This window comes from Cricetulus griseus, chromosome 2 (assembly GCF_003668045.3).
Source record: "Cricetulus griseus strain 17A/GY chromosome 2, alternate assembly CriGri-PICRH-1.0, whole genome shotgun sequence".
Classification (NCBI taxonomy): domain Eukaryota; kingdom Metazoa; phylum Chordata; class Mammalia; order Rodentia; family Cricetidae; genus Cricetulus; species Cricetulus griseus.
The window spans coordinates 19,601,685-19,614,553 of record NC_048595.1 but is presented as its reverse complement, the minus strand read 5'-3'; the positions used below and the strand labels follow the sequence as shown (position 1 = coordinate 19,614,553).

Below are 12,869 nucleotides of genomic sequence, written 5' to 3'. Positions count from 1 at the left end.
TTTACACCAGGTGTCATTCCTCCTATTCAGGGTTGTCCCCAGGGGTGAAGTGGGGTTCTTTCTAATTGACCAAAGGAAATGGGGGACTCCCCACTTAGGTCACATTTGAACCCCCAGGTGTTTAGATTGGGATCTGTTGTTTAAGGGAACCTCAAGACTTTAAGGCCTGAAAGACCTAACCCATACCCCAGGGGACAGCACCTTCCTTGGTTTCAGAGTAGGTAAAGAAGGCTCTCAAAGTATTTAGGATTACATAGTTGGAACATGATCCTGTGCTCTGACTCAAATCATTTATTATTGAAATTAGGGCCTCACATGCTTTACTGAGTTCTAGCCCCAAGTCCTTATAAAAAGTAACTCAGCAGTGCCTGACACACACCATTAGTCCCAGCACTAAGAGGCAGAGGCAGGTGGATCTCTGTGAGTTCAAGACCAGCCTGATCTCTACACAGAAGAACCCTGTTTCAACTCCCCTGACCCCCACCCCCAAATTCATTACAAATACAAGTTTTTAAATTTTCATAGTGTAGGATTTTTTATATAAATGCACACATCATAAAGGAAACTCCAGAAATGTCTCACTTAAAGCAGGCAGCCCATTTTTCCTCTTTTCACTGTCCTGTCCTCACCATCTCAAGTGGATCAGGCTGTTGGTTAGAGCTTTGAGCAAACATTTAACTTAAATTTACACATGGGAAGCCAGGCAGTGGTGTTGCACCTTTAATCCCAGCACTTGGGAGGCAGAGGTAGGCAGATCTCTGAGTTCCAGGCCATCTTGGTCTAGAAATCGAGTTCCAGGACAGCCAAGGCAACACAGTGAACCCAGTCTCAAAAAAACAAAAAACACCTACATGGGTCAGCAGGAGGTTTAAGATTGTCTGAAGCTTGTTGATTTGAGCCAACTCCATTCGGCACAGAAAACAGTTCTTCCTCCCACTAAGGACAAGAAGGGGCTCAATTCCTTGCTATTCTCCATTCCTAACTGGTCTCCAGGGGCACAGGGGGAGATCCTAACAGACAGTGCTCTCAGGGATGAGCAGGCAGTCCCAGCCAGTGTGTCTTGAAGTTTTTAGCCCCTGGGTTAAATCAGCTTCCAGCCTGTCCCTTGAGATTCCAGATCAAGTCCAAGGCAGGAAGTTGCAATGGAGGAGTAGTCCCAGGAGCCAATAAGTCAGGAAGTAGCCAAGAATGCATCTTGTGACTGGAGAACAGGCCCTCCAGTTGTACAAGAGTTTCATGATACAGTTTCTGGGGGCCTTCTGTCCTGGTGGGGAGTTTTTCTCAAGAAGCTTCTCAGGTACTGTGTCTACAGATCTCAACAGTGGTTCTTGATTCTGAAGCAAGTGAGCTGGGAACCAGTACACAACAGGAGTGGAAGAGCACAACAATCGTGTGAGAACCTAAAAAAAACAAAAACAAAAATCCCATATCGATTGGAGCATCAATGATGTGGTTGGGTGAATCATGTCTGACAACTAGAAAATCACACTGGGAAAGCAAATTCAGCAAAGCTGCAGATCTGCCTGATAAAGATTTGTGTACCACCCGCCAGGCAACCTTGAGTTACCAATAATCAGTCTCAGGCTAATTACCATAATAATGGGCCAACCAATACTAAAATCTCTATAGGGTCTTATTTTAGCCCACAGCCTCTAAATTTTAGCCTGTTGGAGGTTGGGAACCTGAGCTTTATCACATGGGCCGGGTCAGAGGGAAGCAGCAGTCACCTTTCCCATCTCACAGTTGGAGCTGTCACCTACCTTGCAAACTCTGAGCTTGCCTGGCACTCACTTCAAAGCTGATCCAGCCACAAAGTACACAGATGACTACTTTGTATTTCCCTAGTCACATGGCTCAGAGAACATCACAAATTGTCACTATATGCCTGTGATGGGAAGACAGGTAGGTGCAGGGAAAGACTTCCTTGAGACAGCCAAGAACTTTAAAATTGGACATAAGCTCAAACCCCTGATCCATACTGCCACCACCACCACAACACTGGACAGGATGGTCTATTGCCTGTGTTCAAGACACCCTAAAACATCGTCACAGGCAGTCTGTGTACTAGGTAAAGGGCTCCAAGAGAACCTGGGTTACTCCATCCCGGCTGACAACGCCCGCTCATAGCCTTCACACCTTTGCTTGTGCCCATCCCTTGCCTCATCTACCTGGATCATGTTCTTTGCTGTTTGTCTTGGAGACAGAAATCGTGGAGTGCAGGCTGACCTCAAACTCTCTGTGTATGAGGATGTCTTGAATGATCTTTTGAGACAGTTCACTGAGTGCCCAGCACACCAGGGGCCCTCCTGATGGTTTCCCCAGCACAAGGACAGCAGATGAACTCCACCACGCCTGCTTTTTAACGTGGTGCTAAGCTGAGGATGCCGCCTCCTGTGTGTGCACTGTAAGCACGTCCTCAGTTCAGCCATTCCCCCACCTCTGCGTGCTGTTTACATGGGAAGGGTATACCTTTCAGAACCCATCTTAAATATGAAGCCTCAGTCAGTTAACTACTTTTCCACATTCACAACAAATACACTCACTGATTGTGTGTGTGTGTGTGGTCAGTTCTCTTCTATCATGTGGATGCCAAGGACTGAACTCAGGTCAGCTATGCTTGACAGCAAGTGCCTGTACCTTTGCTTGTGTGCTGGGGATTGAACGCAGGGCTCTCAGATGCCAGGCAAGTGCTCTACCACTAAGTCACTAAGTCACGCTCTTAGTACATATGTAGTATTTTCTTAACTGGATCTTCTGTTTTTTGGTGGGGGGCCTGCTTTTCAAGACAGAGTTTCTCTGGCGATCCTGGAACTCGCTTTGTAGACCAGGCTGGCCTTGCACTGTATAAATAATAAATACATCTGTTAAAAAATATATATGCATATTTTAAATATGTGCAGGTCCAACACTGTATACATAATATATTTAAAGATGTATACAGTGTTCTGCCTGCACGTATGCCTACAGGCCAGAAGAGGGCACCAGATCTCATTACAGATGGTTGTGAGCCACCATTTGATTACTGGGAATTGAACTCAGGACCTCTGGAAGATCAGCCAGTGCTCTTAACCTCTGAGCCATCTCTCTAGCCCATATGTATATATATATTTAAAAATAACAACAGAATTATAATTTGAAACAAATAGGGTCTCATATAGCCCAGGCTGACTGACCTCAAACTCACTATGTAGTAAAGAATGACCTTAACTATTTTTGTTTTTTTTTTGAGGCAAGGTCTCACTAGATAGCCTGACCTGCCTGGAGCTCACAGAGCTCCCCCTGCCTCCATCTCCCAAGTGCTGGGATTGTAGACAGTTTTAGGTAGTGTTGGGAAAGGAGAGCTGCACCGAAGTCCCTAATTTTATCTGTCTGTCTACCTCTGTGTTTATACCATAAACCCGAGTGCTGGGATTAAAGGCCTGAGCCACCATTCTAATTTAGATTCTGGAACAAAGAAAGACCCAGGTTTGTGTTTGTCTGGCTATTTAGCCTATGCAGATCAGTCAGGCTGACTTCATTCAATTTAAAATCATCCTGCCTCCTCCTCCTCAGTGCCTGACCACACCTGACTGTATACAGGCTGACTAAATTAGCATGGGCCATCCAGTGAGGAAGTCACTGTCTTCCAATTGTGAGGTTTTACCTGTATTCACAATCCATTCAGGGAGAAACCCGCCTCACCTGAACATGCATGCACAGGCTTCCAAAGAGCAGCAGCCCTGCAGCGTGGACCAGGTACACAAACACCTTTGGACTGAGGAAGCCAGGGTGGGGCTTCTCTAGGGTCTTCTTACTGTCCTTGCTTCTTCGAAGTCCAAGTGTAAGGCAGAGCCAAGGGTGGGTAGTCACATATGTCCAGGCTGCCCACACAACCAGTACAGCCACTGGTGTAGCTAGTAGAAAATTGGGCACCTGCCTGAGTTCATAGTATCGCAGAAAGCCCACGTTCCAGTACACATCCTGGATATAGCTGTATACTAGGGGGAGCCCCCAGGAGCACCATGGGGGCTCATTTCCTCCTGTGATCCGGTAGCCTTTGTCCACAGCTAACTGTACCAAAGGCTCAGGGACGGAGTGGGCAGAGCCTGGTAAACAGAACTGGGTGTAGGCATAATACTGAAAGAGAGCAAAGGGAAGGCTGACAGTGAGTACTGACAAGCAGAGAGAGGCCATCAGTTTGAAGAGCGGTTTCAAGGGGTTCAGCACCACAAGAGAAGAGAAAAAGCCTCTGCACTGAGCATGGAGGAGGAAGCCGACACTGACCAGCCCATTGGAGCGCACCCCAGTGGCAAGAGCAAAGAGCAGCCCACTTGCCCAGCTCCGGCCCCTCTCCAGCTGCCCCATGGCACTGAATGTCAGGAAGGCAAACAAAGCTTCTGAGTAACCAGCTGCCAAGAAAACATTGGCAGGGCTGAGGCAGAAGAGCATGGCTGCATAAAAGGCCTGGCGGGGACAGCCCAACACCAGACAACCCAAATCATGAAGTGTGACTGCAGCCAGCACAGAGAACAGAAAGTTGAGAAGTGCTACTGAGACCAGTAGGCAACTGCGCTGGCTCAAGAGGCCCTGCAAAGGTCTCAGCAGTTCAGTTCCCATCAGCAGGGCCAAGGGGAAGCCAGGGAAGAAGGCAAAGTTGTGCTCATAAAGGTAGCCGTGCTCAGCAATAAACAGGAAGTGTTCTGCATCCCATCTAGACAGACCACCCAGGAGACCTTCCACAAGCTGATCCACAGAGCAGGAGGAGGCCAGGCGGGGAGGAGAGAAGGCATCTGCGTGGTGATCTGGGATGATGATGTTGAAGAGTGCCTGTGGGGTAAAGGAGGAGGTGTTGGTGAGTAACTGGAAGAAAAGAGTTACCACTGAATAAAACGGGAGAAACAGACTTGTTGATATGGTTGGGGTTTGTGTGTGTGTGTGTGTGTGTGTGTGTGTGTGTGTGTGTGTGCTAACTGGTTAACAGAGATCAGCCAAGCAGGAGATGCCTTCGTCTACAAATGAAAGCCAGATCTTGATTCACATAAATTGGAGATGGAAGTAGAGATGGTTCTCGCAGTTGTAAGACTGAAGGAGACTGCCTGGGGAGGAAGCAGAGATACAGAAGAGATCTGAAGACAGAGCCCATCAAGGATGAAGAGTCCTCCTGGCAAGAGTCCTCCTGCTTTTTTCCCATGATCCAGCGTGGAGAAAAAGCAGGAAGCCAGACATGCTGGCATAAGCCTTGAAACTCTGAACTCAGGAGCCAGAGGCAGTCGGGTACCTGTGGTTTCCAGGCCAGCCTGATCCACACAGTGAGCTCCAGGCACACAAGCATCAACAGTGAATGATGAGTGAGTGAGCTTTTGGAAACGCAGGGGAGAACAGTGTCTTAGAACCAAGTGAAAACCAGGATTGAGAAACTGCTGAATGCTGCTGACAGGACCCAAGTAAAACAGCAACTGCAAACTGATCACAGACTTCAACAATGTGAAGGTCACTGGTGACCGATTAGAGCTACTTCAGCAGAATGGAGGTGAGAAGCCACCTAGCTAACAGAAGGGGAGATGGTGCACGTAATGCTTTTGAGGAGTTTTGCTGTGAAGAAGAGGGAAGAAATGGGGTAGTAGGTAGAGCAATGTAAAGTAAAAAGGACAGTCTCATGTATGTGAAGGGGGCTCAAACCTGAAACAGAGCTGAGAATGACCTTGATTTTGATCTTTCTGCCCCTGCATGTCCCAGTGCCTGCTACCTGTGTGTCACCATGCCTGGTGTCAGTGTGTGTGTGGGGAATGAGAGACAATTTTTTGCGTATTACTGGAATGAACCAGTGAAAAGCACTGGAAGGAACTCTGGGCTGGTAACAGGGCAGCGCCTGCTGGATAGATGGAAGAACAGAGATGGTTTATCACACAATCAGTAGTGAAGCCACAAAGACACATGTAGGTAGGCTAATTGCCCTGAGTCTTTAGATAGGAATTTGAATTCCTACTTGAAGGTACTGGGGGAAAGCTGTTATGGATTTGTAAAGAGACTGGCCAGTTAAGAGGCCCTGCTGCTCTTGCAGGGCTTGGGTTTAATTCCCAGCACCCATATGGTGGCCCACAACAGTCCATAACTCTAGTTCCAGAGGATCTGATGCCCTCCTTGTATGTATTTGGTATTCATTCATGCACACAAGCAAAACACTCATACACATAAAATAGTAAAACAAAGATTAAATTGTGGAAAGAGAAAAATGCATAAAATAAGTGCTGGCTATAAAGTCAGGCTGTGCAAACTATCCAGGGATTTAAACAATAGTGACAACCCTAGGACACCCCCATAGTTACTTAAAATGAGATTGAACAGAGCCTGGACATTTGATTCATTATGTTTTTATTTATTTTATGTGTATGAGGATGTGTATATGCCATGTCACGTGTGCAGAGGACAGATTGTGGGAGTTGGTTCACCACATGGATCACAGGAACCAAAGTCAGGTTATCAGGTTTGGAGGCATGTGGCTACTCTCTGAGCCATCCTGCCAGCCCTGGGTATTGGAATCTTAAATTTTTAATTTTTATATATGGTGTGTGTGTGTGTGTGTGTGTGTGTGTGTGTGTGTGTGCATGTGTGTGTACATTCATGCACCAGAATATAAAATCCAGAGCCTCACACATGCTAAGCACAAATTCTACCATCGAGCTACATCTCCATCCAACACTACTTATATTTTTTTGTTTGGTTTTTTCAAGACAGGGTTTCTCTGTATTGTTTTGGAGCCTGTCCTGGAACTCACTGTGTAGATCAGGCTGGCCTGGAACTCACAGACATCTGCTTGCCTCTGCCTACCGAATGCTGGGATTAAAGGCGTGTGTCACCAATGCCCGGCCCAACACTATATTTAAAAAAAAAAAAAAAAGTCCCCAAGTAACTGTGAGGTGAGGTGCAAAGAATATTTAAGAGAACAGGAGGGTGAGTGGGCTATGGAAATTCATCAAAATTTCCAGGTGATACCAATGACTCATTTGATCTTGTATTTAAAAAAAAAAAAAAAGCTAGTTAATATACTTGCATGTTTTTTTTTTAAATGGGTATCATAGGCATGAGGGGGCAGATCACTATATTCACCAAGGCGAGACTTGTGTCTTATGAATAAAACAGGGATAACGGAAGAAGAGAGTTGCACGTATGCATAGGAATGATCACCGAGAAGGAACAGACTCGGTTTGGGAAGAGGAAGCTGAAGGCTGGGGGGCAAAGGCCAAAACAACACGGTAGGTTCCATGGATTACAAAGCCAGAGAATGTGACAGAATCAGGTCTGAGCCAGAGAATGAGATGCATGCATAGTCTCTCTGGCAGGTGTTGGCTATGGAGCAGCACTATGGAGTGGTGGGGACAAGGCCCCTGAAAGGAAATGGGATGATGACATGAGGATCAGGTGCTGATCGCATCAAATGATTAATAATGAAACCACAGACATCAACAGAAGCAGTTACTAGTAAGAGTGCCAGTGAACCGGGAGTTAAAAACCTTCGAAGAATAACTGTTATTGACAGCGACAGCAGCAACAGTGGAGGGTAGCTAGGGATATAATCTGATACATGAGGAAAAAAAGAGAGTGAAATCCAATTTATTGTTATATGTCTTTCTGCCTCATTAGGTTGTCAGTTACTTGAAGGAAAACATGACCTTTTGCTTACAATTTAGCACAGTTTTGGGAATAGGTACTTACTATAATTTTGGTGGCTGAGCTTCAGGGATTTGAGGAAATATACTGTTTCCAAAATCGCACTGAACGAGAACACAGCTGTCCTGGCTCCTTACCCCAGATGCTGACTTGCTGCACTGCTCCTTTGACTCTGCCAGGAATTCAGCTGATGCTGGTTCAGAGCCATCATTGAGTCAGGCTCCCCAGCCTAGCAACAAGAGCACAGCTCACTTAGAGGCTCATTCTCCTTTCCATTAGTCTCTCTTTCTTTCTTACAGGGTTTCTCTGTGTAGCACTGGCTGTCCAGGAACTCACTTAGTTCACAGGTTGGCCTTGAACTTACAAAGATCTGCTGAGTGATGGCATTAAAGGTGTGTGACACAGCTGCCTGGCTCTTTAGTCAGTCTCTTTATTAGGCCACTGCAAACAGTGAAAAGAAATGGGATGGGGGTTAAGGATCACAGGTAACAGCTCGGCCTCCCCAAGCCAGTAGAACCTCAAGTGCTTCATTTAATGGGTGAGGGAAGATTCAGAGCTAGAAGCTCAGAGGGAGGAAAGAAAAGGTTTCTACAAAGGGAGCAGCTAGGAGCCCCAAACACGGGTGATATAGAACATACATCATTATATCAATAACACAGCAACTCTAGGGTATTGACCTAGGTTCATTCATGATCACAAACAGAGGACAACCAAGTGTAAAGCACTAAGCTAGGCACCAAATGTTTCATAATATTTCAAAAAGTGTGATTTTGATTAAAATATGTATCAAGGCAGCCTCGGGGGAAGGTGTGGCAAAAGGGCAAACATACTGAGAACCGAGTGGCTAACTCAAGGGGAATCATTCCTGATGAATATTCATAGATGGTCTTGGAACTCTGGAAGTGCTTCCTCTCTCCCAGTCAACTAACACACTACTCAGGCTCCAAGTAAGGGAACCCTGGCAATACTCTGGGCTGTGACACACACCTTCAAAGTATCTATGTTGGTGAAACCATCAGATAACTAAGGTCTGTAAGAAAAACTCCAGTTTGGGTAGGGAGTTTGGGAGCCTGAGGTCCAGCTCTGGCCCTTTATCTTTTTTCTTTTTTGGCTTTTCAAGACAGGGTTTCTCTGTATTGCTTTGGAGTCTGTCCTGGAACTTGCTCTGTAGATCAGGGTGGCCTCGAACTCACAGAGATCTGCCTGCCTCAGCCTCCCTAGTGCTGGGATTAAAGGCATGCGCTACCAACACCTAGCCTGGCCCTTCATCTTGCTACATAGCTTTGGACAAATCACTTAACCTGCCTGGGCCTCTGCTGCTTCGTGTGTAAGACACAAGACCAATACCACCACTAAGGCTCTTGCCCACTTTTCAGCTGTCAGGTCTAAGTCTGTACGGCTGGAACCACATGACGAGGCACCACAGGCAGTGGAGAGATGAGGACCATTTATGCTTCATTCCTAGCTCAGTCACACAACAACAGCATGTTCAGGGAAAGGACCAGACTGACCTGTAGCATTAGAGTCAGGATGCGGCAGCTCACTGCAAATCTCAGCACCTCTTTCTGGGATGGGTCCAGGGACCACATCCTCTCACCACCAGGTCTGAGCTTCCTCAGGTTTCTAAACTCTAACACGCAAGGAAGAAAATGTCACACATGGGCCAAAAGAAAAGCACTAACATTTTCTTCACAGGAGCTACCCCCATCAGCATCTCATGGCAAATGGAATCATCCATCTGACTTTCCAGAGGGAAGGCTATCTCTGAAGGCAGATGGACCACTGGGTGTCACTTGGAAGCACTGTACTCCAGTCAGGTAAGTTCTACACATAGGTAAGCACGAAGCTGGAAAGCTAAGCTCACAGAAGTTTTAAAAACCCGTTGAATGCTTTTAGATAGGAGCCAAAGACCTGGGTTCAAGTCCCAGATCTGCCACTTGCAGGTTCTCATTTAGTTTCTCTGAGACTCCTTCTTTATATGTAAAATGGGATAAGATTATCCCCTCCCATCCCCATCTCACAAATTTGTATTCATGGTAAAACAGACTAAACTAAAAAGTACTACACAAATCAATGTGTGGCTGCTATTATTTGGCATGTGCTCTTTCCCTCTTGCCCAGAATAATAAATGAATTCCCAAACCAGAGTCCCCAAAGTGGGACACAGAACCATACTAGAAGCCTGTAATAACTACACATGCCAGTTTAGCTCTCTGATGTGTGTTCAGCTGGTCGGTTAAATTAAGTGGAGAAGGAAAAGAAAACCACTGCTCAGCAGGACTTCGGCCAGCTCCCATTGCTAAAACAAACTTAGGGCAAAGACAGAGTCTACCACTAGGGAAGGAGTAAAGGGCTTTTTCCCATCTCCACAGGAGTGGCAACAATGTACAAAAAACCTAAAGCCATTTTGAGGCACAGAATGCACTTCAAGGTTTTTTTTTCTTTTTCTTTCCTTCCTTCTTTCCTTCCTTCCTTCCTCTCCCTCTCTCTTCAATTTAAAAGCAGTTGTGGCTCCTACTGTGTTGAAGAAGAGGCACTCCTACAAGTTGGCCTCTGATTTTACACAGGTGTGCCATAGCACACTTGTAGCCACACACACATACACATGCACACAAAGTAACAATTAAAACAAACAAAACAAAGTAGCCACACAGATATACACAAACACATTCACACAAAATAACAATTAAAACAAATTAGACGGGTAGTGGTGGCGCTTGCCTTTAATCCCAGCACTGGGAAGGCAGAGGCAGGTGGTTATCTGTGAGTTCGAAGCCAGCCTGGTCTACAAAGCTACATAGAGAAACTCTAACTCAAAAAATCCAAAAAGCAAACAACAATAAAATGACAAAGTCACAGAAAACTCCGGAGTAAATAAAATTCTCCACCAAGGGAACAAGGCTAACTGCGACAGTACTTCTTCCTTGGCACAAGGGGGCACTTACTGCTTACTTCATCACCAAGAGGCCAGGAGAAAATGAAAGTGAGGGCCCCTCTCACCTCTCACCTCTCCATCGGTTTACCCATGAATGTTGAGTTTAAAGTTAAGCTTCTGAACACTCCCGGGAAGGGGTACTTTCTGACTATACACGGTATCTCCAACAGTAGATTCACTAAACCCAAAGAAATTACAGAAACACGCACACCCATCCCCTCTGTCCTAGAATGAATTCTTCCCCCCATCCCCCACCTACATGCACAAGGGAGGCAGAGAACAGAAAAGCATTGAATCCACCTCTTCCTCTTTCAAACTCTGGCCTCAGTGGCCACAGGAGATGCAACCCTCGCTTAATTTGCAGTTAAACCAAGTAAAACCCAACACAGTCAATTATCCCCCTCGCTAGCTATTTGCCAACTTCCCTTTGAAAGAAGCCCCTTGCCAAATCACACACTTAAGTGGCAGGACGCTTAGAACCAACCAGTTTTCATTCTTTAATTTTCCCGTGAGATTAGGATCCGGAGATCTCATTAGACACCGGGAGGCCGGCATAATTACCATCGCCATTTTATGGATGTGGAAACTGAGGCTCACTGGAGCCAAGTGACACGCTCACTACTTAAAGCGCCTCATGCATGGACTGCTTTCTAAAACCTTTTTGCCCAGAGTCATGGGCGCGCTCTGCCCGAAACACAACGGGTTTGCACTCCTTTCCAGCCCGGGCAACCCAGGTCTGCACCAAAGATAGCGCGCGCTGTCGCTGGAGGCTGAGGGGACTGACGGGCCCTATCTGGGAAAGCCTATAGAACTTGTCCTGGGCCCTCCGCGGCGGGCTGGTGCGCTCTGGCCCAGGGTGCTGAGGGCCACAGCTCGCACAGCGTCAAAGCTCGCACAGCGAGCGGCCCCCTTCTGCTACGGCCCGCGGTGACGGGGCACGGTTCCCACCAGGGACGGGGTGCTGAGCCTCACCCCCAGGGCGCCGCGGCCCAGGACTTCGTCCCGAGGGAACCGCAGGGCCGGGCCAGGCAACAGGGCCGGAAGCAGACGCGGGCCGGAGGCCGCAAAGGAAGAGGCGGCGCCGGGGGCCCGCTATGGCGGAGGGGCGGGGCTCCTCGCTGCTCTACAGCCTGCGCCTAATTTCTCTCGGCCTGCGTTTGACAGCTTCCCTCCCCGGAGGACTCCCGAGCTCCAGAGCTGGCGCCGGCTCCCCCGCGCCCGCCCGCCCGCGCGTCCGGACCACCCCCGCGGAGCTCCGACCTCAGCACGGCCATCCGGGTCCCGCGCGCGCCGCGCCTGCGCGCTGCCTCCGCCGACGGCGGCCCCGCCCAGCTCCTGCCCGGACTCGCGGCGCCCCGCCTCCGCCCTCGGCGGCCATGTTGACCCCGGCCGGGGCGGGGGCCGAGCGGCCTGCGCGTCGCACCTTCCCGGCGTGGTGACACCTGAGGAGTTTGCCTCGCGCTCGCCGTCGGTTCGCGCGCGGGCGCTGCGGGCGCTCTCGCCCCAGTGCCGTCCCGCCGGCGGCCTCTGACTTCCCGCTGTGGGCCGAGGCTGCACCGGGCGCTCCCCACCCCGGGGCCTGAGGAGAGCCGGGCGTTCTCTCCCGTCTCCCTCAGCAGAGCAGCAACAGGGCCTGGCTCACAACACACAGGATGAACGGGCAAAAGAAAGCCCTGTGGGGTTTGTGTGGCCAGCAGCGGTACCCCGCGCCTGGCGCGGAGAAAGGGGGGTCCCCTGACTTCCCCTTCCTCTGTCGGCCCTGCTTCAGTAGTCCTCAGCCCCGCCGCCTCAGGTGGCCCTACAGGACGAGGAAGGAAACCCCAGAGAGCACCCCCAGGACTCCTCCCTCAAGCAGTTTCTGTCGTAGGAAGTGGCGCCAAAAGCTGAAAGAAAAAAAAAGAAAAAAAAAAAAAAAAAAGGGAAGCTAATTCAACAAAACCGTCTGTTGGGGAGGGGCGGCCAGTTGGTACCCCTGTAACGGAAACTGTTAGAACGACTTGGCACCCTCCCTAAAGGAAACAGATAATAAATCCTTCTCCGTTGGATTTCTTGTTTCTCAGGATTCCAAAGCCTTCTGTGGTTTCAGTTATCTGTCCTCTCAACGTAGCTTGGGTCTGGGTTAACCTCTGGCCACAACCCCGGCCGAGGGAGGGGTTTATCTCCTGCAACAGCCACTGATGTGGGTGGGAACAAAGAAAAGTAGCCCACATCAGTTTGGTGGGGCCCAGGAGCTGTATCATTTCAGGCCCTGGAACTTAAAACTGCCCCCTGGATATTTGTGTGTAAGG

The 12,869-nt window shown here is 48.6% G+C and overlaps 1 protein-coding gene across 15 annotated transcripts; it reads right to left on the bottom strand.

Annotated features, from left to right (window-relative positions):
- Positions 1–275: 275 nt before the first annotated feature.
- Positions 276–12,136, bottom strand: Pigv (phosphatidylinositol glycan anchor biosynthesis class V). 15 transcript variants are annotated; one of them, XR_003482054.2, is made up of 6 exons: positions 11,066–11,547; positions 9,159–9,277; positions 3,682–4,806; positions 2,638–2,840; positions 1,761–1,885; positions 1,260–1,400 (listed from the first exon to the last, which is right to left on the bottom strand). XR_003482054.2 is itself a non-coding variant. In XM_027399597.2 (5 exons), the coding sequence occupies exons 1-5, from the start codon at positions 11,073–11,075 to the stop codon at positions 1,119–1,121; spliced, it is 909 nt and encodes a 302-aa protein (XP_027255398.1). In that variant the 5' UTR covers positions 11,076–11,537; the 3' UTR covers positions 276–1,118. The 15 variants fall into 15 exon arrangements, 13 of the variants coding, with proteins under 13 accessions (XP_027255398.1, XP_027255394.1, XP_035295431.1 ...); XM_027399597.2 differs by lacking the exons at positions 1,761–1,885; positions 2,638–2,840 and having other exon boundaries at positions 276–1,400; positions 3,682–4,085; positions 4,713–4,806; positions 11,066–11,537; XR_003482055.2 differs by lacking the exon at positions 1,761–1,885 and having other exon boundaries at positions 1,264–1,400.
- Positions 12,137–12,869: the final 733 nt, after the last annotated feature.

Bases quoted from the DNA above. Each gene is read 5' to 3' on its own strand.
- Pigv (XM_027399592.2), bottom strand. The intron at 4,807-9,158 runs GTCAGTCTGGTC...TTTACCCCACAG, and splicing joins TCCTGACTCTAATGCTACAG to GCACTCTTCAACATCATCAT. The intron at 1,401-3,681 runs GTGAGGCGGGTT...TGTTTTTTTTAG, and splicing joins GCCTGTGCATGCATGTTCAG to GTTCTCACACGATTGTTGTG.